The sequence below is a fragment of the Bombyx mandarina genome, chromosome 18 (assembly GCF_030267445.1).
Source record: "Bombyx mandarina strain Sakado chromosome 18, ASM3026744v2".
NCBI classification, from domain to species: Eukaryota; Metazoa; Arthropoda; class Insecta; order Lepidoptera; family Bombycidae; genus Bombyx; species Bombyx mandarina.
The window spans coordinates 3764808-3788662 of NC_143224.1; the positions used below are offsets into that span (position 1 = coordinate 3764808).

The 23855-nt window shown below is 38.8% G+C and overlaps 1 protein-coding gene and 1 long non-coding RNA gene across 2 annotated transcripts in view; one reads left to right on the top strand and one right to left on the bottom strand.

The window, feature by feature from the left end:
* LOC149500941 (uncharacterized) overlaps nt 1-20600 on the bottom strand; it is a 236014-nt gene extending 215414 nt beyond the window's left edge. The window contains exon 1 of the long non-coding RNA XR_016324633.1: nt 20545-20600. This is a non-coding gene — a long non-coding RNA (uncharacterized LOC149500941). The remainder of the gene's footprint in view (nt 1-20544) is intronic.
* Nucleotides 1538-23061, top strand: LOC114244356 (uncharacterized). Its single transcript, XM_089734966.1, has 16 exons — nt 1538-1695; nt 6468-6637; nt 7071-7231; nt 8359-8732; nt 9607-9830; nt 11092-11194; nt 11562-11692; nt 11944-12231; nt 14439-14723; nt 16846-17336; nt 17853-18036; nt 18503-18698; nt 19234-20003; nt 20229-20421; nt 21644-21757; nt 22488-23061. The coding sequence occupies exons 1-16, from the start codon at nt 1599-1601 to the stop codon at nt 22565-22567; spliced, it is 3861 nt and encodes a 1286-aa protein (XP_089591092.1). The 5' UTR covers nt 1538-1598; the 3' UTR covers nt 22568-23061.
* The last annotated feature ends 794 nt before the right edge of the window (nt 23062-23855 follow it).

The window sequence follows — 23855 nt, forward strand, 5'->3', positions numbered from 1 at the left end:
GCCTAGCATCGATGAGGCGATTATCATGACGCCTTATCGAATTCACTTATTCACACACCTATCCAACACCTATCCAGCACGGTTCCCCGTTCTCGTTGAACCCGTCGCTGGCGACGAAGGGTTCGGTGAGCAGATTAATCTACAGACAAAGACCGCTGAGTTTCTCGCCGGATCTTCGCGGATCCGGTGGAAGATTCTGCGAAGCACTGCTCTGGCTAGGGCTAGTGTTACCAATGTCCTTCGGTTAGAGCCCTGTGAGCTCACCTACTCGCCCGGTTACGCTATCATAACTCCCCAGATTACCAGCTTAGGTAAGAAAAAAAATCACTTCAGCTGATCCAGGTCTTTTCTTCCCCCCGTTGAAGGTCACCGAGCGACCTGAGGGAGTCGAGGCCGCGCGGCGCGCTACCAGCACTCTAGAGCGTTGCCAAGGAGAAATATCTTCGATTTATTTTTAAGCCGCCGCGCCGTTAGGCCACGACGATTTATGAAGTCGTCGTGGCCTAACGGATAAGACGTCCGGTGCATTCGTGTTGAAGCGATGCACCGGTGTTCGAATCCCGTAGGCGGGTACAAATTTTTCTAATGAAATACGTACTCAACAAATGTTCACGATTGACTTCCACGGTGAAGGAATAACATCGTGTAATAAAAATGAAACCCGCAAAATTATAATTTGCGTAATTACTGGTGGTAGGACCTCTTGTGAGTCCGCACGTATAGGTACCACCGCCCCGCCTATTTCTGCAGTGAAGCAGTAATGCGTTTCGGTTTGAAGGGTGGGGCAGCCGTTGTGACTATACTGAGACCTTAGAACTATATCTCAAGGTGTGTGGCGCATTTACGTTGTAGATGTCTATGGGCTCCAGTAACCACTTAACATCAGGTGGGCTGTGAGCTAGTCCACACATCTAAGCAATAAAAAAAATAATTACAAAAGAGCAACTGGTTGGCGGTGCATCGCATCCCGACCCGGCAGGCTGGTTCTGGTCCAGCGGGGTATTCCAGGACACCAGCGGGGTATTCCGGGACACCAGCGGCACTATCTGGGCAGCCTGACGGGTTGCCGTACCGACACGTCCGACGCTTCAGAGCCTTCGATTCGTCTCGAAGGCTCCGTCGGTCGGGCGTCCTTGGGGTGAGCTGCGCCGTCTGGTTGTAGTGTTGACCGCGGCAAGCCCCTTATCTCATGTGTGTGAAGAGTGCAGGGGAATCGTTTAATGGGTAGAGTCCTGAAAACATCCTTGGGCCCGCGGTCTCACAGTCGCGGACCAGTCCCACATACCCCGCGTGCCCCCTAGGCGCGTAGATCTAGAAGGAGGTTTAACTCCGGCCGAAAAAAAAATTAGGTGACATTGGTGCGTTGCTCTGGATTCGGGGAGCAGCGCGCCGTCCTCGTCGCGTCAAACTAGACGCGAACTTCACAAATGTAGATACCGACTCGGAAGAAGAAGAAAGGGCTTAAGGTCATACCGAACTTCAGCAATATCAGTACTGTCGATTTCCGTGACAACTGCGCAGACAGCTGGACTTACTTTCGTGTTTATAGTAAATACAGTGAATATATATGTACATACTTAAAGTTCCGCAGCCAGTCGATGGTCGATTGTCTTCATTTGAACTCAAGCAAGAATCGCGACGCACGTATAACAATGGCGAAAATTGAATTTACAATTAATGGGAGTTTGTGCAAAGGCAAGTTCATTATTATATAACGACGCCCTAAAGATTGAATTGAATTATTAAATCAGGCAAAAAACGCAACGTCACGTAATCAATTGTTTTTAATTTTAGAATCTTTTAAAGTTTCAATAAATTCGTAATTTTTATTGATAGTTTATTTTTACAATGTGTTTCATAAAAGTCAATTCAATAAGCGAAACAATCCAAAACAATTTTATTGAAACAATCCAAAACAATTTTCTGATATCTGATATCAATGATCTGATACAATCTGAAACAATTTTCTGATTGTATTCGCTGTGTTAACCATAATTAATGACTAGGCTAGCAAGACAACGTAGTTCTCAGTTCTGACATTCAATGTCCACCCATCTAATGCTAAGTGGTTACCGGGGCACAGACATACCGTAATAACCTGCATGTACATTTATTAATTTTGCGGATTTTATTTTTATTACACAATACAGTTGTTTTATCCTAGAAGACGGTCGTAAGCACGTTACCAATATTTTTTTTTATTATTTCTTTTTTTTAATACCCTAATACTTATTGGGATATCAGTATATAATATATTTAAATAAATCGGGAGTTTCTAGGTAAACACTTTGATATGAACACATTTTTTAACTAGGTATTGTATGTATATTTGTTTATATGTAATAGAACCTTTGAACTTCATTCTCACTGACTTCGAGACGTCCGATTAACTTGAAAAGTTTTCGATAATTTTATAAATTCACTCTGACCAAATTATCTCGTAAATAAAAAAAATATGAAATTATTTGTTACTTCGATTTGTTATTTGAGCGCTTTTTTTTAAACTTCATATATTATTTTTCATTACGTTAATTGGTTAACGAGTTTACGGCCCATCTGATGTTTAGTGGTTACCAGAGCACACAGACGTGAATCCCGCCACCCACTTTAAGACATTAGGTCCAAGTCTCGTCTCAGAGTCAATTATATTTGTATAACCGATGTTCCACTCTTAAAGCCTTCACTTACAATCATTGCTAATACCATGTCATTGGTTGAAAATATTATCACATAATAAAAAAAAACGTGCGAAGGCTAGTAGGTAATTTGCCTATTGTGTAACTCGATACGCCCGCATGGAATATGAAATTGTCATAATTTTGTAAAACACCTCAATGTCAACGCATTTATGAATTATGAATTTATTTTGTTTTTTTTTTTTTTTTTTTTTTGGTTTGTTATTGCCATTGTCGGCAGACGAGCATACGGCCCACCTGATGGTAAGTGATCACCGTCGCTCATGGACATCAGCAATGCCAGGGACAGAGCCAAGCCGCTGCCTACCGTTAAGTACTCTCCACAAGGCTCGTTTGAAGAAGGACATATGTCATAGCGCTCGGGAAACACCGTGGAGGGGAGTTCATTTCAAAGCCGGATGTTTTTTTTATTTTTATTGCTTAGATGTGTGGACGAGCTCACAGTCCACCTGGTGTTAAGTGGTTACTGGAGCCCATAGAAATCTACAACGTAAATGCGCCACACACCTTGAGATATAGTTCTAAGGTCTCAGTATAGTCACAACGGCTGTCCCACCCTTCAAACCGAAACTGCTTCACGGCAGAAATAAGCGGGGCGGTGGTACCTACCCGTGCGGACTCACAAGAGGTCCTACCACCAGTAACAATGGTACGTGGCAGAAAAGATCTTTGGAAACGCACTGTCGATGAACGCAGTGGTTCCAGATAATATGGATGCTAAAAATATAATCTGTTTATTCAAGTGATAAACAAATTAGAATAGTCTAAAATGTTAATTTTAATATTTTTTCTAATACACCGCTTGCTACATGTGGCGTAGTAGTTGATCGAAGCATTATAAATTGTCTTCCTATCTCGAATATTTTACAAAAAGATCGTGTAACAAAAGCGTACTACCAGACTTTTAAGTTTGGATACTTGGTCTTATCTTGTCACGGGTAGTGTTTCTTCAGCAAAAAAATAAACATTATGTTACATTATCTTATCCTCAATTAATATACCTTGATAAATAAATAATAAATAATAAGAAATAAATAAATATTTACTAACAATCACGCCACGTTAACTGGTCCCGTGATAAGTTCGTAAAGAACTTGTGTTACAGGTACCAGATAACGGAAATAAATGTAAGATTTTTATTATACACATACGTATATTTAATATACATCCATAACCCTGGAAAAGACATTTTTTTTTATATTTATCATACAAAAATCTTCCCTTGGCGGGATTCGAACCCGCGACCCCCTTGTGTAGTGACCATGACCACACCAGACGGCCGTTAGATACAATTGGACTATTGAGCAACTCTAGTCCAAAGTAACAATAATATAAAAATATTCATTCTAACGTAATAAAATGAGAATATCGTTAATGTCGTATTGAAGTTAATAAAATATGCACTGAAAATAATAACTCGGTCAAAATACCAGTCAGACCTTGATAAAATTTTAATGGAATCGTGTGAGATGCATCTTAAAAAAAAAAGAATCACCAAAAAAGTATAGTTAAAAAACCTCTTCCTTCTTTGAAGTCAGTTAAAAAGGCTAACATTTGAAAAGCTATGTTTATCATATCCTCCTCGCGTCGTTTCCTCACTGCTGAGGGTCGTGACCATTATATGTCGACAGGATTTTGCTCCTTGTAATGACCCGCCAGCACCTTCGATCATTGGCCGCATGAAGGGCGTTTATCATTATAGTGTTTTATTTTAAAAAAAAAAACGTTTTGCAAATATCGAACGTTTTCCAGTTAAAAAAAAAAAAAAACACCTGTGTTAACTTTCTCCATTTTTCCACGGCTGAATATTTTGCGCTACCTATTCGCTAGTAGCCTATTTTACATTTAAATTAAGAAACGCTTCATCTTTTTTTTTTCTCCTACCTATGCTGATGGCCTTAAGAGGCTATTTCAGCTCCGCCTTGACGTGTAGGTGAGCTCACGGGACTCAAACCGGAAGTGTTGCTAACACTGGCCCTGGCAAGAGCAGTGCTCCGCAGAGTCTACCATCGGATCGGAAACGTGATCCAGTGAAAGGTCCGGCGAGAAGCTCAGTGGGCTGTGTTTATGGCCTACTTCGCTCGTCGAACCCTTCGTCGTAATCGACGAGCTTGATGAGGACGGTGACCGGTGCTTGAGAGGCCTAAAAGCACCGAGAGTGAATCCGGCGAATCCGATAAAACGTGTTTTGGGCGACGGCCTCTTTGTGTTGCCCCGTCGCGGTCGTATAAGAAGACGGCTAAACTTATTAAGTTTTGTTACATGCCGACAGGCGGGTGTATTTGTTAGACAGCGACTTGGCTCTGCCCCTGGCATTGCTGAAGTCCATGGGCGACGGTAACCACTTACCATCAGGTGGGCCGTATGTTCGTCTGCTTACACGAGCAATAAAGAAATAAAAAAGGCTCTCCATCTATGTTTTTTCTTGTTTAGATAGGTGGATGAACTTATGACCAATCTGGTGTTAAATGGTTATCGAGGCCCATAGACATTAACATCAAAAATGCTGCTACCCACCTTAAAACATGAATTCTAAGTCTCACTTTGACCAGTCCCATATGGGTGACAGTGGAGCGTATTATTGAAATCAAATATATTAAGTGATATTATTAGATTATAATCTATGTTATTGACAGTACATCGACACATGTAAACAAAAATGAATGTTTCTTTACATTTTTGTTCTCTATGTGTTCCTAAGCCATCGATCTAATTGTGATAAAACTTATTACGCTTATTGTTAGCAACTGTCAATAATACGCTCATTCATTGTACAAAAGTATGTTTATTATAATTCTTAGCATTTCTGTTTTAGTAAATAAAATATTAGTCAAATAGTATATGACGGAGTAGGGACGTCCGTAATGTTTGTAAAAAGTGTGACGTCAGCCTTGCGACGTCACGGTCATTAATTTGTTGACGAATGACTCATGTTTGGGTTTCCGAAACAAAACTTCACGAGAACTTCACGAAAACTTCGTATATTGCACGAGAAGCATAACAACGTTACAGAGATATCCGTACAGTACAACGGCTCGGACACGAATCTATCAGTGCTAGACAGCACGGTCGTATTTATGGGGCTTCGTACCCGTGAGCGTGTTGACACGTTTTAAACACGTGAGCGTGTTTACACGTTTTTCAAACACGTGAGCGGGTTTACACGTTTTTCAAACACGTTTTAAAGTATTGAAATTACAATAAAAGGAACTGTTTAACATCAATTTCTTATCACAGAGTAATTAGTTGATGATCAGTAGGTAAATAGTCATATTTGCGCCGACATATACAAGTTATCATAAATAATAATAACCAATAATTAAAAATACACAAAATGGGCAGGTAAAAATTATAATAATTCCATGGGGAGTGCTCTGAAGAATTATTTGAGATGATTCCATCGTCTTGCTTTTACCATCGCACCGCCCGCCACCGGAGTAGAGTTCATCCATACTACCTGGAGCCACTGCGTTCATCCACAGTACGTTTCCAAATATCTTTTTGCCACGTACCATCCGGCTTTGGAATGAGCTCCTCTCCACGATGTTTTCCGAGCGCAATGACTTTTCCTTCTTCAAACGAGGCTTGTGGAGAGTGCTTAACGGTAGGCAGCGGCTTGGCTTTGCCTCTGGCATTCCTAAAGTCCATGGTAACCACGGTAACCACTCACCACCAGTTGGGCCGTATGCCCGTCTTCCTACAAGGGCAATTAAAAAAAAAACAAGAATATTTTTGACAATTATTTTAATTAATTACTAATTTTCCTAATAGTGGACGAGAGTATCCCTCGATATATGTCGCTAAATGCGTACATCAGATACGTGTGTGGTCTGACCGGGACTAAAGCGATGTGTCGTGAAGGAGGCTGCGGTGCTTGCATCGTCACAGTACGAGCCAAACGGTATCCCAGTGGAAAGACCGAAACATTTTCCGTAAATTCGGTGAGCTAATTAATTACCTTTTTATGCATGTTAACAACAATAATAATATGTTTGCATATGTACTTAGATACTCAAACAGAAAAAAAACAATTATGGAGTTATGAGACCTATAAAAAATAGTGATATTTTGTAATGAAGTTTAAATTAAAGAAAATTTAATTGAGTACATCCTTTACAATTTTCTTTTACATTTTAATTAAGTACAGCAACTATAGCTTCGCTTAATAAACTATTGTAAATATGTTAAGGTAAAAGATAAAATTTACTATTATAACTATATCGTTATTATTAAAATTAACTTATTCATTGTAAAAGTAGCAGATCCGACAGACGTTGTCTCCTATACACATGTTTTAAATATGTACATGAAAATTACAAACTTTTTGAATAAGTTACAATAATCTGGACCGTTCTATTTCTTTTTTTCTTGCAGTGTCTCGTGCTTGTATTTTCGTGTCACGGTTGGGATATAAGGACAATCGAAAGCACTGGTAATAGATTGGACGGGTACAGTGATATTCAGAAGCTTACCGCTGCTTTACACGGAACCCAGTGTGGGTATTGCACACCCGGGTGGATTATGCACTTAAATAGGTGATTTTTTATTATGAATAAATGCTATATGCATACTAACTACTTTTTTGGGCCCGGTACCGAATCTCCGCACGACATCCACCCGTCGCGGAGTGCCCGATATATGTGGGACTACTGTAGCCACCCACTAAGCGATCCCCCCTGAAACTATCGGCCGAACATTTGACCTCCGCCGAAGATAGACCCGGAAGATTGACTTGACTATGGAGGGTAGAGGTAAGGAGCACCATCTTGTATAGGGGACAAGTTGAAAAAGTGTCATAAAAAGCATATTATAGTTCGAAAACTCACCGAATTAACGCTAGTGTAGCAAGAGGAAATAGTATGAATATAGAAGTTTTAAACTGAGTGAAGTGTGCTAGATTGCAGTGAAGGCTAGGTTCCAATTTACACTGCCAGCACTGTTCAGGGGTCTTACTGCGGAGATATTTGTTACGTTAAGGACTGACAGTATACAGTCGCAGTAACTTAAGGAAATACATGATTTCATCACTTTTGCCGTGCATCATTTCAACATTACGGTTATTAAGTTACATTATTATTTAATTATACATTAAATTGCTTGAAAAATAACATTTTCTTTTACTAAAAAGTATACTTACTTTTAGCGATTAATTCAACTGACAATAACTTAAATATTCTATTTTCAAATATAACTAAATATAAACAAGATTTTTTTGCTGAAATAAGAACACCGCCATGGCAAGGTCGATGACAGTATACTGCACTGTAAAGTAACGACTTCGCAGTATACTAATTTGATGTGACACTTTACAGTGCTCGCAGTGCAAATCGGAACATACCAGAAGTGTGGTAATTTATGACGCTGTTTTTTAAATCTTTCTACTTGCTATTATGACGCCATCTTAATTTGCTGCCCTCCCGTGGGCCCTTTTTAATATACTGAGATGGTTCTCCTTACCTTTACCCTCCATAACTTAGACTAAGCTTTTTATTACAATCAATTTGTGTCTTCTACTCTACGAAATAGCTTATTTTCTATTAATGCCCTGAAAAACGATTGAAACCAGTGTATAGTGACTTTTTTAAATTGTAAAATTTTAAGTTTTAATCTTATATAAGACAATAATTTAAATCACCCATATTTTGACGTTGCCATATTTCAGCTTAAAAGACAAGAATCTCACAATGGCGCAACTAGAAAAGTCTTTTGGGTGCAACACATGCCGCTGTACTGGATTCCGTCCAATTCTCGAGATAATCAAATCGTTCGCCATTGATGCTCCACCCAAATTAAGTCAGAGACTTAAAGATATAGAAGAAATTAGTATCTGCGCCAAAAAATGTCAAAGAAAATGTTCTGTTAAGAGTGATTGTAGCGATTGGAGTCTACTAGAAGATTCTGGGAGTGTCACGAAGATTGAATTGGACTTTGGAAAGTACAAATTTTATAAAGTATACGAAATCGTTGATATTTTTGATATTTTGAATAGAGAGGGCGTGGATTCTTATATGCTTGTAGATGGAAATACGGGAAAAGGTAAAATTCTCTGGTCAAGTTTTATTTATTTATTAAATGTAAAATTTACATTGGCGGACATTGGTGGACTAAGGCATTCTCTACCGGTCAACCAAAGATAGTGCAGAGTAAATAATGTACCTAGCATTGAAATTTATATTAAACTAGCTGCCCCTTCAGACTTCGTAGTGCCTCAATCGATAAATAAAAGACAAAAGGAATCCGTCCGATGGGGGACACATCAAAGGACAAACAAAATTGTTATTTTGATTTAATTCTGAGCATTTTCACATTTATGTACCTTTTAAACCTTCTCTGGACTTCCACAAATAATTTAAGACCAAAATTAGCCAAATCGGTCCAGCCGTTCTCGAGTTTTAGCGAGACTAACGAACAGCAATTCATTTTTATATATATAGATTACAAATACATTCACAAAATACATAAGTGTAAATATATATCGACGCTTGAAAGGCAAACGTGACTAAGCGACAATGCGTGAACTTTCCAGTAGACTAATTTAAAGTTGAAATACCTGAAAAAAAATCTATTTTAACGAATCTAGCTGTAGGATTGAAATTATTTTAATAGACCTACAAATATATATTTTTTGTGCATCGAATATGATTATTGCCTATCATTTATGTATAAAGCAGTTATTGTCGCTTAGTCACGTTTGCCTTTCAAGCGTCGATATGTATGTATAACTTACATACATATAACTATATAGTAATTTTATAGTTAATACAATATTCAAAGGAATAATAAAATATTTTAGAGATAGTTTTATGTGTTATTCCTTTTGCAATCATCGAGCACCGAATCGAATTTCAAGCCACCTGTGTCAATTAAATGCCTATTTAATATCATTCACGAAATTTCCTGTCTGCTTTAGGTATTGTAGAAACATTTGAATACGAAAGAGTTCTAATAGATATTAGTGACGTGATGGCACTTAAGACTTTCAAAATCGATCAAAACCTAATTCTTGGTGCGAACGTGTCGCTTGAAGATTGCATTACCATTTTCACCGAAATATCTAAAACTGAGTCTGACTTTGAATATTTGGATGAAGTCGTCAAGCATTTTGAATTAATCGCACATATACCCGTAAGAAAGGTGAGTAGATTGTTATTTTATACCTTATTGTTGCGGGGACAGGCGCTTTATTTCAAAGTAATCCTGACTCGTTGTTTTGTAATTTTTTTTATGACATCAATTACAAAACTTGAACTATAAAAATACATTTAATACCGTTATCAATCCAATACTTGTTTTTCTTCAGGCGTAATTTGAAATGCTTTTGTTATTATTATCTGATGGCAAGGTAAAATATTTCAACGAGCATTTTGCTCAATGAACGGACGGCCGTAGATTAATGCAAGATTTCTTAAATTTCATGATGATGATGTCGTCTGATTTTGGCCTCGGCGACTGTATTTACCACTAACCTACCTATTTCTGCCGTGAAGCAGTAATGCGTTTCGGTTTGAATGTTGAGGCAGGTTCCCTACTCTGACCGGGTTCTGACCCCCGGACGGAGATCGGACGTCGGGTGTAAGAGTGCAGGGGAGTCGTTCAGTGGGTGGGCCCCTTTTCAGAGCGTTCCTGTACTTTAGGTACCGGCTACCGCGTTTTCGCTTACCGTACTGGAGTTCTGAATAGAGGATGGGCTTCGCCATTCTACTTTCTGACATTCGAAACACATGGCCGTACCACCACAGCTGTCGCTTTATCAGATACATGTCAGTGTCTCTGCTTGCTTCAGGACATTGGTGGTAGGACCTCTTCTGAGTCCGCGCGGGCAGGTACCACCACCATGCCTATTTCTGCCGTGAAGCAGTAATACGTTTCGGTTTGAAGGGCGGGGTAGCCGTTGTAACTATACTGGGACCTTAGAACTGACATCGCAAGGTGGGTGGCGCATTTACGTCGTAGATGTCTATTGGCTCCAGTAACCACTTAACAGCCGGTGGGCCGTGAGTCTGTGAGCTCGTCCATCCATCTAAACAATAAAAAAAAAACATTATGTTTCTGACGCAGTCAGGTCTTCTGATTTTCATGATCTCGCAGACATTTGAGATGAAATTTGTCGAGTGTATGAATTTGCCTATAATTCAAGACCTAGGTCTAGAAAAAGAATACTGGAGGTTCGGAGAAAGCTTGAGAAATTTAATTAACCACGAAACTCAGGGATAAGGTTTACCGTTAAAAAATGCAATCACTAACCGTCTAGAAGAACGCCCTTATTTGAAATTATCGTTAGCGCGATTCAGGTTTTAAGTTTTTGTAGGATTCCTTCTATAGTTTGTTAACAAAGTTGAAAATGCCAGAGTTCTAATTATTGAAGTGTTACACGTTTGAATTCCTACTCTTACAGATCGCATCTTTAGCAGGTAACTTAATGTACAAACGTGCGTATCCCCAGTATCGATCCGATGTCTTCCTACTGTTTGAATGCTTAGGAGCAGAGATGACAGTTCGTAAGTAAAATCCGACTGCGAAATGCAGCTAGTTAATCTTTCTTAACCGTTCATTTCTATCTTTCAGCAATGTTGCATTCAATAATAGTTTAGAACGTATAACAAACCTTCCTCATATAATATAAACCAATCTCATTAATATTTTTGTCTTCAATAGAATTCCATTTCCGTTCAACATTAGCGAACAAAATTTATCACGAGTAGTAAATTTTAGTTAACAATTTATCATTTAATAATCTGTAATTTGTTTTTTAAGTCCGGCATTAGACGCCCGTGCTCTGAAATATAGACATATTATTTAATTTTAGTTAAGCTGACTGAGAATGTGTTCGATATTAAACATTTTATGATTAATTTTGATTTTCAGAAAATAGCAAGGGTAACACATATACTCTGAGATTGGAGGAATTCTTGCACCATGATATGCAGGGAATTGTTATTGTTAATTTCATGCTTCCCCCACTTAACAAAACAACACATCTGTTTAAAAGTTACAAGGTACTTTAGAATTTTTAGCTGATATATAAATTTGTGATTGAGCTACAGAAGTAGTATCTAACAAATGAAGCACTAACTATATATGATTCTAATGCTAATTCTTTAGTCTTTTTGTCTTTTCCAATAAAGCACTCTGTCTTAAAGTTGACTTGAACCATTACTGGACTAACACGCTTGTTTTTCTTTGTTTGTATACTTTAGAATTTTTGTTTTTCAAAACTTAATTAAATGTACAAGGTTTTGTTTTCTAGATAATGCCCCGAAGTCAAAACGCACTGGCTATAGTCAATGCTGCTTTCTTAATGAAGCTGGATTCGAAAAACAATGTTCAAAAAGCATCTATTGTGTATGGGAACATAAGCTCAACATTCGTTCACGCTCTTCACACCGAAGAATATCTGACAGGAAAATGTCCATTTAGCAATGAAACATTGCAAGGAGCTATCAAAGCTCTAGACGGAGAATTGGTGCCTTCAGATAACCCACCTGAAGCGACGCCCGATTGTAGGAAGAAGTTGGCACTTGGACTGTTTTATAAGGTACTAAATATGAGGCCTGGATTAAAACCAATTAAATTGCTTTCAATTATCTCCGAATATCTGTTAAGTAATTTAAGAATTATTTAAATATTGCCTTTCCACTCGAAGCTTTTGTTTTCAGGATGATTTGCGCAACTATAATTTATATTTTGTAGGATATTTGTCCCTTTACTAATTATTACATATTTTTTTTAAAGTTAAAATTAGTAACTATAGCTCATCATCATCAGCCGGTATCTAACCACTGCTGGATGTAGGCCTCTCCCATTGTCCGCCACAATGAACGATCCTCCGCCTTCCGCATTCAATCTCTCCCAGCATATCGCCGCAAGTCATCGGTCCAACGGGCAGGGGGACGCCCAACGCTGCGCTTACCGGTACGCGGTCTCCAGTCCAGAACACGTCTGCTCCATCGGCCATCGGTTCTGCGACACGTATGTTCGGCCCATTGCCATTTCAGCTTGCTAATCTTTAGGGCTATGTCGGTTACTTTGGTTCTTTGACGGATTTCCTCATTTCTGAGTCGATCCATCAAAGAAACTCCGAGCATACACCTTTCCATAGCACGCTGAGTGACTTTGAACTTACAGACTAGACCTACGTTCAATGTCCATGTTTCGGCGCCATATGTCATGACCGGCAGCACGCAAGCGTTGAAGACTTTTGTTTTTAAGCATTGCGGGATTGCTGAGTTCAAGACATGACGGAGTTTTCCATACGCAGCCCAACTGTATGCGCCTATCAGCTTCCTTCTCAAAGTTGGCCCTGCCTAGCTGAATAATTTGGTCTAGATAAGGATTGCGACACTGAAGTGGCAGTGGGCAGGACACATTGCTCGCGGAACAGATGGCCGTTGGGACCAGAAGGTTCTTGAGTGGCAACCGCGTACTGGGAGACGTAGCGTGGGTAGGCCTCCCACAAGGTGGGCCGACGACCTATTGAGGTTCGCGGGGATCCGCTGGATGCAGGCAGCGCAGGACCGGTCTTTGTGGCGAGGCTTGGGGGAGGCCTATGTCCAACAGTGGACGTCCATGGGCTGATAGAATAGAATAGAAAAAAAAGGTTATTCAGACACAACTTCGAGTACCGCGGATTCGACTATTACCGAGTCGAAGGCTTTTTCGCAGTCCACAAATGCGAGACACCGAGGACGATTGTATTCTTCAGTCTTCTGAATAACCTGTCTCAGCGTGTGGATGTGGTCTACCATACTATAGCCTTTGCGAAACCCAGCCTGCTCCGGAGGTTGGAACTCGTCAAGTTTAGAGGCTAAGCGATTTGTAAGGACTCTCGAGAACAGCTTATAAATATGGCCAAGAAGTGAAATAGGCCTGTAGTTCTTGAGCAGAGCACGGTCACCCTTCTTAAAGAAAATAATGACAGTACCCTTGCTCCAGGCTCCCGGTGTAGTAGTTTTTTGAATGACAGTGTCGAACGTTGTGCATAATTGGTTGAGAACTGGTGTACCACTTGCCTTCAACAATTCTGTACTGATTCCGTCATCCCCTGTAGCTCTGTTATTTCTAAGCTGTTCCAAAGCAGCCCTTATTTCCTCTATACTGAAGTCGGGTATGTCTTCCGTATAGTGGCGGACTAAGGGGGCTCGGTGATCATTCTCTGGGTGGGCAAAGGGCTTGGGAGCCTATGAGGCATAAAGACTACGATAGTAGCTCTCCACTTCAGTGAGGACTTCTGATCTTGATTCAACAATTCTTCCATCGGCAGTTTTGAGCTTTGTCAGATGGCTTCGGCCTAGTTGTTGTCACTTTGGAGCCTTTGTTTTGTTGTATAGCCTCTTTAATCTTTATTGTGTTGAATTGGCGAAGGTCACGCCTAATCAGCTTTCTGATTTTAGTGTTTATAGTTTTTCTATCTGACGGAGTAGCATCTGCAGTTTCCCTTCGCTGTTTCATCAATAGCAGGGTCTCGTTGGAGAGTTTAGTCTCTTGACCTTTTCTTCTATGCTGAAAGTATTTATTGCCCACCTCTCTTAGAATTTTCACCATTTCGTTGGTGCGCTATAACTATTAGTAACTATACTTGGAACCTTAGAACTTATATCTCAAGCTGGGTGGCGCATTTACGTCGTAGATGTCTATGGGCTCCGGTAACCACTTAACACCAGGTGGACTGTGAGCTCGTCCACCAACCTAAGCAATAAAAAGAAAAAAAACTTTACTATTATTTAAGTTAAGCATTTGTTTCAGTTTATGTTAAGTATCTGCCCTACCACCTCTACAGAGCCTATTTATAGATCTGGAGCGAATATATTCACAAGGCCAGTATCCGAAGCAACACAAGACTATGTGACTGATTCCTCTTTGTATCCCTTGAATCAACCTGTTCCTAAATTAGAAGCATTGATACAATGTTCTGGAGAAGCTCGATATGCCAATGACCTTCCTCCGCAGAAGAGCGATGTTTACGGAGCTTTTGTGCTTTCCACCGTCCACAGTGGAGAAGTTGATAGAATTTATGAAAACGAAATCTTGGTGAGTCTTTTCAAAGAAAATAAAAAATGTATTCTGTATGTATTAAAAGATTGAAGTAGACTGGCATGGTTAAATTGTTTTTATTTTATACTCTAGGTAATTAGATAATATGGGCTTGTTTTTAAAAATATTTATTCGAACATAGTCGAATCATATAAATGGCCTTAACAGGTGTGGGTGACTCACATGTATTTATTTATTTTATAATATTTTATTATAATTACACTACACAACAACACATACATACTTTATTTTATTTCAACACATTGAACGGGCTCCCGTCTGCTTGTAGCTGGAATAGCGCCTTAAGTTATCAGAGTACTATCAAGCTACAATTACAATTAAATTAGTTCAATTAATCTATATATATATATATAAAAATGAATTGCTGTTCGTTAGTCTCGTTAAAACTCGAGAACGGCTGGACCGATTTGGCTAATTTTGGTCTTGAATTATTCGTGGAAGTCCAGGGAAGGTTTAAAAGGTGAGAAAATATAAAAAAGCTCGGAATTATATAAAAACAAACAATTTTGTTTTTCCTTTGATGTGTCCCCTTGATGTGTCTTTTATTTATCGATTGAGGCACTACGAAGTCTGCCGGGTCAGCTAGTATATAATATAAATGTATATATTTATTGCTTGGGCATAAACAACGTAAATGCTCCTCAACGTAAATCCTCCTTAAAACATGAGTTCTAACACTGCCCACCACTAAGAACTCCTAACAAGACGACTAAAGTTTAGTGACCCCGACGTGCCCACAGGGGCGGTGACGTGTCTTGTGACCTTCGAGCGCTGGCAATTCAAACATGCCTTAGACCATTCACGGCAATTTTTCCGCATTAGTGGCCAAACGAATCGTTGTGCAACGAGTTTGGCTGAGGCGTTGGGACCAGGGTGGCTGAGTGAATGAAGGCACTGAAATACCTTCTGACGCATCTCTCGTGGGACGAACGGCCTGGGCAACTGTGTACTGAGACCTTGCCACTCGTCCTTCTTGGTATAAGGACTGCTTTCAAGGAAGACCTCCAAACGTCATCGGCAGAGCTGGTATACGGTGAACCTCTTCGCCTACCTGGTGAATTCTTCGGCCATAATATCACACACCACACTACCGACGTTACCGACTTCTTAGCTCGTATGAGGTCCTTTGCAGAGAAGATACGCCCAGTCCCTCCTCAACACCATTCGACACAAAAAACATTCGTTTTTAAAGACCTCGCCACTTGTAGTCATGTATTCCTCCGAGAAGACTTGTTACGTGGCTCACTTCAACCTACCTATACAGGACCACACGAAGTACTTAAAAGAGGCGATAAATATTTTTCTATTCTTGTCAAAAACAAAGCTGTGACGGTAAGTATAGATCGCCTTAAGCCGGCATATATACTATGCAATGACACCGGCACGACCTTAAGTCACACATCTCCACCAGATACACCACCCACTGCACCAGATACACCAGATACACCACCCACTCCACCACACCAACACCTCCCAGTAAGAACAACACGATCAGGCAGGAGAGTACACTTTCCTGATTATTATCGCCCGTAGGCACGGTCTCCGGAGGGGAGTGATGTGGGTGACTCACATGTATTTATTTATTTTATAATATTTTATTATAATTACACTACACAACAACACATACATACTTTATTTTATTTCAACACATTCATTTATCACACAATCATACAAAACATTATTTACACTAAACAAAATAAAATTCACAAGCAAAGTCGGGCGATAACTGCAGTATAGCGGCGGCGATAATATTTCGCTAGTACATCGGTGCATAGACGAACCTGTCGTCGCATTTTTACCGATCCACCGCCACCAGTCGAAATCTGACTGGCGAGCGCGCATCCCGTATTATCTTTTCTGTTCTACGCCTTTTATAATTTTTGCTTTTTGTTTCGTGTACCGCTTGTGTTGCTTGGACTATCTATTTCTTGTGTACTTTCTCCTTCTTTCTATATATTGTGTTCGTCTTAAATAAAAACTTTCTTTGTCTCCATTTGTGTTTGGAAAGACATTATAATTCAACCCAAGACGACGACTAAAACAGGCATATATATAAATTGCTTGATACTATTCATTGAAATTAAATTACCAATTTCAGGAAATAGAAGGAGTGCTAGCAATTTACACAGCTAAAGATATTCCAGGTGAGAATACGTTCATAATGCCCGGATTACAGCTTCAAACCGAAAAAGAAGAGACGCTAGCGACTAATATCAAATACTTTGGACAGCCCATAGCTATAGTTGTGGCTGAAACCGAGGAATTGGCGGCTGCGGTAGCGAAAAAAGTACGCGTCGATTACAAAAATACAAAAAAATCAGCTCCCGTTATTACCATAGATGAAGCTAAGAAAGACAGTTCAAGATATATAGCAGGAGAAGGAACTTTGGAGCCAACAAGCAAAGGCACGGATGTAACGAAAATCATAAAGGGAGTGTATGAAATCGAAGCTCAATATCATTACTATATGGAGCCGCTAACGTGTGTGGTTCAACCTGTTGACGATATGTTTATGGTATATGATTCAACGCAGTGGATGGAAATGACTCAAACGGCCATAGCCCGATGTTTGAATATTGGTCAAAGCAAGTAAGTTAAGATTTTGGAACGAAGTTCTTTATGGGACGATGCGGAGGGGTACCCTCACCGGGAAAAAACATCCGTAACGTAAGATTTTTATTAGTAATGCACACAGTGTATGACTTAACTTTGTAATAACGTACCAAAAATGACATATTTTTTTATGATTCATTGACCACAATCTCAGAGCGTTCGTTTGCGCAATACACTAACTCTTATGCAAACAACCGTGAATGAAGTGTACCACAATAAGTTCGCACGTTACCGAATAACCGTGGGTTGTTGCGAAACCTCCAGTTTTATTTTCTTTATACCTGGAATAGAACTTAAAATTAATATTTTTATAATAAGGAACTTCGTTCCTATCCGGTGTCCCATGACACCACACATTTTTTTTCTTTAGTTTAGAACATTCTTTTGAGGACGTTCCACTTGCATTTGAATGCTCTTAAAACAATTCATCTAAACATACTTTTGATATGAAATTCCACATTTGTTTTCTCATAATCTCTTTTCGTTTCTCAGAATTGTAGTAAAAGTTCCAAGAGTAGGGGGTGCGTTCGGCGGTAAAATTACTAGAAACGGTCAAGTGGCAGCCGCGTGTGCGTTGGTAGCGTCCAAACAGAATCGGACCTGTCGATTCATACTGCCTTTACAAACCAATATGAGTATTGCAGGAAAGAGATTGCCTTGCCAATGCGAATATGAGGTTAGATTAGTACACTAATTATAGTATTGTTTTGCATGATTCATTAAGCTAGAATGATACCTATTGAAGTAAGAAATACTAAATTCAATAACGTAATGTCATCTCGTAAATTGGTTCCAAATTATTTTTGTTCTACAGAACAACATCCCGTTGCAATTAAATGATTCCCTAAATTCAGGAAAAACAGGATGGTAGCTACCCGTGCAGGATCACGATACGTACTACTATGCAAATCTAATCTTTAATCTTTATATTTAATGCACTATTCTTTAATAAAATAATATTGATATTAATGATTAAAAAATAATAAAAGCAATAAGATATTTTGTTTAAAATTCCTAACTTTGCAAATCTTTATAGTTATTCGCGAAATACAATCTGAATCACAGTTTAGCACAGGAATTACTTGCTGATTGAATTTTGAGATAGGTAAATAAAAAATTAACCATTATAACTCATGATCTAGGTAGGAGTGAATGACGACGGCAAGATTCAATATCTCAACGCTACTATAGTTGAGGATGCAGGATGCTGTAACAATGACAATGTCACATCTTACACAAGCTCTAGTTTTGGCAACTGTTACGATATATCGGGTTATACCCTGAATACCGCTACAGTACTTACTGATTTGCCACCAAATACTTTCTTTAGGGCACCCGGTAAGTAATTTTTGTGGTTTTATTGTGCAGACGTATCGAACTGTTGGGTTTTATAAATCGTCGCAGTCTAAGCTAATATCGATTGACACGCACCTATGTTAGCTATGAGTTCAAAACCCAGAGATAGACACCTAATTATTTTGAGGAAAATGTACCTAATTGAACAATGCGAAAAAATTATAAACATGGGTCATTACCCATGTTTATAATTACATCATTATGTAAGATCCTAGTCAGTGGTCGTGGCCTATAGGATAAGACGCCTGGTGCACTCATATCGATCAATGCGATTATCCCCGTGTTCGAATCTAGCAGCCACGGACCGATTTTTTTAGAGCACGTGTATGTATACATCACAAAGTAAATGAGACAGGGCCACATGTAGAGCACATGTGCTTAAAATTTCATTAACCGAAACCACCTCGAACGCAACTCCATGATGATGCTTATGGTAGGATACTTCTTTTGTCGAGCATAATACTTCTAAATCAAACCGTTAATATTCCGTTTCCTTTATAAATTCTTGTCTGCACAGGTGCTTGCGAAGGAATCGCCTGCATAGAACACATAATGGAGCACATAGCGTTTGCGGTTAAAAAAGATGCAATCTCAGTTCGTCTAGCTAACATGAAAGCAAATAACACTGACATTCCAGAAATGATAGAAACTTTGAAACAAGATGTTGATTATGATAAACGTTGTGCCGACATCCAGCAATTCAATAAAGACAATCGCTGGGTCAAGCGTGCTATAAAGATCAACGTGATGGAATTCCCTGTAATCTATTACGGAAATTTTACTGTAATGATCTCTATTTATCGCATGGACGGAACAGTTACGATAACGACAGGAGGAATAGAAATGGGTCAAGGGGCAAATACGAAGGCCGCCCAAGTTTGCGCCAACGCCTTAGGTATTCCTTTGGACGTTATCAAAGTTATCTCGCACTACTCATTCGTTGCTGCGAATGATGTCTTCTCTGGATCGAGTATCACAACAGAAAGCATTTGCTACTGCATTTTAAAGATATGCGAAACGTTTGATAAAAGATTTGCTCCAGTTAAGTCGCGCAAGCCACAAGCCACGTGGTTGGATATCGTGAAATCAGCTGCTGAAGAAGGAATAGAATTGACGTCCTGCTATATGATGAGCGATAAGGATGAATCTCTTAGTGGATACAGTGCGTTTGCTGTATCGATTGTCGAAATACAGTTGGACGTGTTGACGGGGAGGTTTCAAATGTTGAGAGTAGATTTATTGGAGGATGTTGGAATGAGTGTGAATCCTGCTGTTGACATCGGTCAGGTAAGCTTTAATTAGAGGGATCTATTCGATTCCGACGTCACTATATGTTCGAAAACGGAGGAGATTGCAAATGCGTTGTCATCTATACTAATATAGCCGGTCACCGTCCTCGTCGAACCCGCCGCTTGCGACGAAGGGCTCGACGAGTGAATTAACCCATAGACACAGCCCACTGAGTTTTAATATTTAAATATTTACTTCTATTAAAAAACACATTTTTATTAGGTCGAAGGAGCCTTCATTCAAGGTGTGGGATACTTCACGTGCGAAAAGCTAGTGTATGACAAGGCAACAGGCAAACTACTGACGAATAGATCGCTGATGTACCACGTTCCTCTCTGCCAGGACATACCTATTGTTTACAATGTGAAACTGAGACACAACCAGAAAAATACAAAGGGTGTATTGGGAGCTAAAAGTGAGTTTGGATTATATTTTTATTTAATTATATTTAGCCCGCTCCGGCTCTGCTCGGATCTTTAACAAAAATTTCAACGATTTTTTTTTATTGCTTAGTTGGTTGGACGAGCTCACAGCCCACCTGTTGTTAAGTGGTTACTGGAGCGCATAGACATCTACAACGTAAATGCGCCACCCTACTTGAGATATAAGTTCTAAGTTCTCAGTACAGTTACAACGGCTGCCCCGCCCTTCAAACCGAAACGCATTACTGCTTCACGGCAGAAATAGGCAGGGTGGCGGTACCTACCGGTGCGGACTCACTACCACCAGTAAACCACCAGAACTTGACATTGTTTTATTTTTTTAAATAAAATAACACTCAGGGATTGGGTTTTTAAATTTAAACATAAATCTACATTTAAACTATTTAAAATGCGCTGAAACAAGTTCGATTAACGTTTATTTGCATTTAATTCATTAACAATGACTTTAATTTGTGCATTTTCTAATATACTTATCTTTTAATTATATTTAGAATACCCATTTAAACAATGGGTAATCTTAAGTCTATTTTTAGGTCTATAATAATTACGCTAAGTATTAGGTACTTGTGCGAGTCTAATATTTACGTTGTTTTTCGTTCACCGTCGAAGCCTTTCGTGAACATATTACTGGTGGTAGGACCTCTTGTGAGTCCGCACGGGTAGGTACCACCGCCACGCCTATTTCTGCCGTGAAGCAGTAATGCGTTTCGGCTTGAAGGGTGGGGCAGCCGTTGTAACTATACTGAGACCTTAGAACTTATATCTCAAGGTGGGTAGCGCATTTACGTTGTAGATGTCTATGGGCTCTAGACTATGGAAACTTGTGTTAAGTATATACATATTTCATATAAAAAATTATACATGCCTGTGGGATTCGAAAACTGGCACAGTAGGATCGCTTCTTACGAGTACACCGAGCGCCTTATCATTTAGATAGCCTAACTAGTGACTGAAAGCCGACTTAAAAATAAAAAGAAGTTGCTGTAGTATTTTTGGGGGAAGCGGAATATTGGATCGGCAGTTTTTCTAAAGTGAATCGGCGCATAGTTAATATAAATCGACGGTCCAAATGTTCCGAACACACAATATGTAGATGTGGAAGCTTATTTTGAAGTTGTCGTTAGGGCGATTCGGGTTTTTAAAATTCTACATACCTACTCTCAAGCACATAGAAATAGTGTTCTTAAATTTCAGCATGTGGAGAAATGGGTATATGTACTGCTCACGGTATAACCCTGGCGCTCCGAGAATGCATCATGGCATCTAGAATCGATTCTGGTTACGATTCAACCCAATGGATTACAATTCGTAAGTGGAATTAATAACTTTTTAACCAGCTTCAAAAAAAGAAGTCTTTCTCAATTCGAGTCTATTTTATGTGTGGTTAGTTCAGAACTTTGTTTCGGGGTGAACTGATTTCGGTGATTTGCTATTTGGCGGCTCCTGCTTTTCACGTGGCTCCATTCCAATTTTATCAATATTTGACCAGTAGCTTTTTAGTTACCCTTGATAATACATATCGAGGTGTGAAAAATCGGGGGGTGGGGTGTTTAAGCTTAATACGCGTTATTTATCTTTCTAATTAAAGGTCCGTTATATTTGTTATTAGCATCAACAATTCGATGATGCTAACTTTAATTATGTTTACCCCATTCAAATAGCTAAAGAAGTTTTTAGTCATGATATTTTTTATCTCACTCTATCTCTTTATTACTTCTCTTTAAGCTTTCAATGTAGAGTTAAAATAATGTCGCTTAAGCCAAATAGCTTTTCAGCCCTCGATATATAACTGTCTAGTTGACTACGTTGATAATAATAATAATATTCTCATTTTATTATGGCGAAATCGATTGTCTTTTGTTAAAATTTTATTATTTGTCATTTAACTCAGTACCAAGGATGTTCTTGAATTCGGTTGTATTTCATTTTGACTGTCATTGGTCCGTTCGAGCGAACGATTTAAAATGTTTTAACAATGAAATTCTGTATCCAAATAATGTAATGTAAAAAAAAAACATGGACTTGATTTTTTTTTCAGCTGTCCCTTATGACACAGAAGCAATATTAAAGGCCTTGGATGTCAAGTTAGAAGAGTTTGTCTTCACCGCCTCTGACTAGGATAAGCAAGTTTTAATTGTTGTTAAAATTAGTGAAATTGTTGTATTAAAAAAAAAACTATTCAATTGTTTAGACAATTTTTTTTAGCCCCTAAAGGCCATTTATAACTTACGTCACAGGAACTTAGGACTTTTGAACCCTCCCCTCGTCTTTGTCACATTTTTAAATGCCCACCCTTAGGATGTGACGTCACACAATTTTCAATCTCATGCATGTATTTAAAAATAATAACAAAAAATATTTTGTTTCTCATTTTTGGTAATTAATATTTAATAAACTCTTCATAAAGTCAAATATTTCAGGTAACAGAGAAACCAAACGACTAATTTAGTTAGTATTTTAAATTTTAACACGTGACGTCACAAAACTTTTGCCCCGTTTCACAAAATCTGACTTTCGGGTGATATTCTCTCCTCCTTTAACGTGTGACGTAATTTATGGATGACCACTTATTATTATTAGTTGTTTAAATGAATAAAAGTTTGTTCCAGTTATTTTGCTGTTTTTATTTATCTATTGCGTAGGTGGGTGGACGAGCTCACGGCCACCTGGTGTTAAGTGGTTACCGGAGCCCATAGACATTACGCATTACTGCTTCACGGCAGAAATAGGCCGGGTGGTGGTACCCACCCTTGCGGTCTTACAAGACGCCCTACCACCAGTAAAAAAGTTTCTGTTTTTTTGGGAACTCATCATCAGAGGTCATAAGAACCTTCTAATTACAATGATACACAAAAATTCTTTAATACGTTTATTCCCGCATCGTCAAACAAAAGAATGGTTGTAAATTGCCTTATACAAAATGTTCACTTTAGGCCTAAAACAGGAGGTTGATAAACTTAAAAACCAAAAAGAATTTTAATGAAAAATTAAAAGTGGAACTAATCACATAAATAAATAGTATGATGCTCTTATTATCAAAAGACGATAAAAGTTGAATGAATAAAGAAATCTTAGTTTTTTTTTCCTGTAAAATATACACAATCCTACATATAACATGTAATATTATATAAACAGTTACGTGTTGTGCAAAAAGTGCGATCCAAATATAATTTTATTTACTACATAGCGGACTACGCTCCACTACATGGCAACACCCAACTTTAGTTTTTATACCATAACTGTCATATTTTTAAATTTCGTATTTATATGATCAAAAATCAGTATGTATATTATTTATTATCTGTGATGGAAACCTTAGTTGAACGAAAAGTCCCTTCAATTGGTTTAAAAACTAAAATTGTGGGTCACACTCAGCACCAATTGGCCTTTGAAAGCGGATTGGTCA

Excerpts from the sequence above, each read along its gene's own strand:
- LOC114244356 (XM_089734966.1), top strand. The coding sequence starts at position 1,599 with ATGGTCGATTGTCTTCATTTGAACTCAAGCAAGAATCGCGACGCACGT. Across the intron at positions 8,733-9,606 it reads AGATGGAAATACGGGAAAAG|GTATTGTAGAAACATTTGAA; the intron begins GTAAAATTCTCT and ends TGTCTGCTTTAG. Across the intron at positions 21,758-22,487 it reads AACCCAATGGATTACAATTC|CTGTCCCTTATGACACAGAA; the intron begins GTAAGTGGAATT and ends TTTTTTTTTCAG.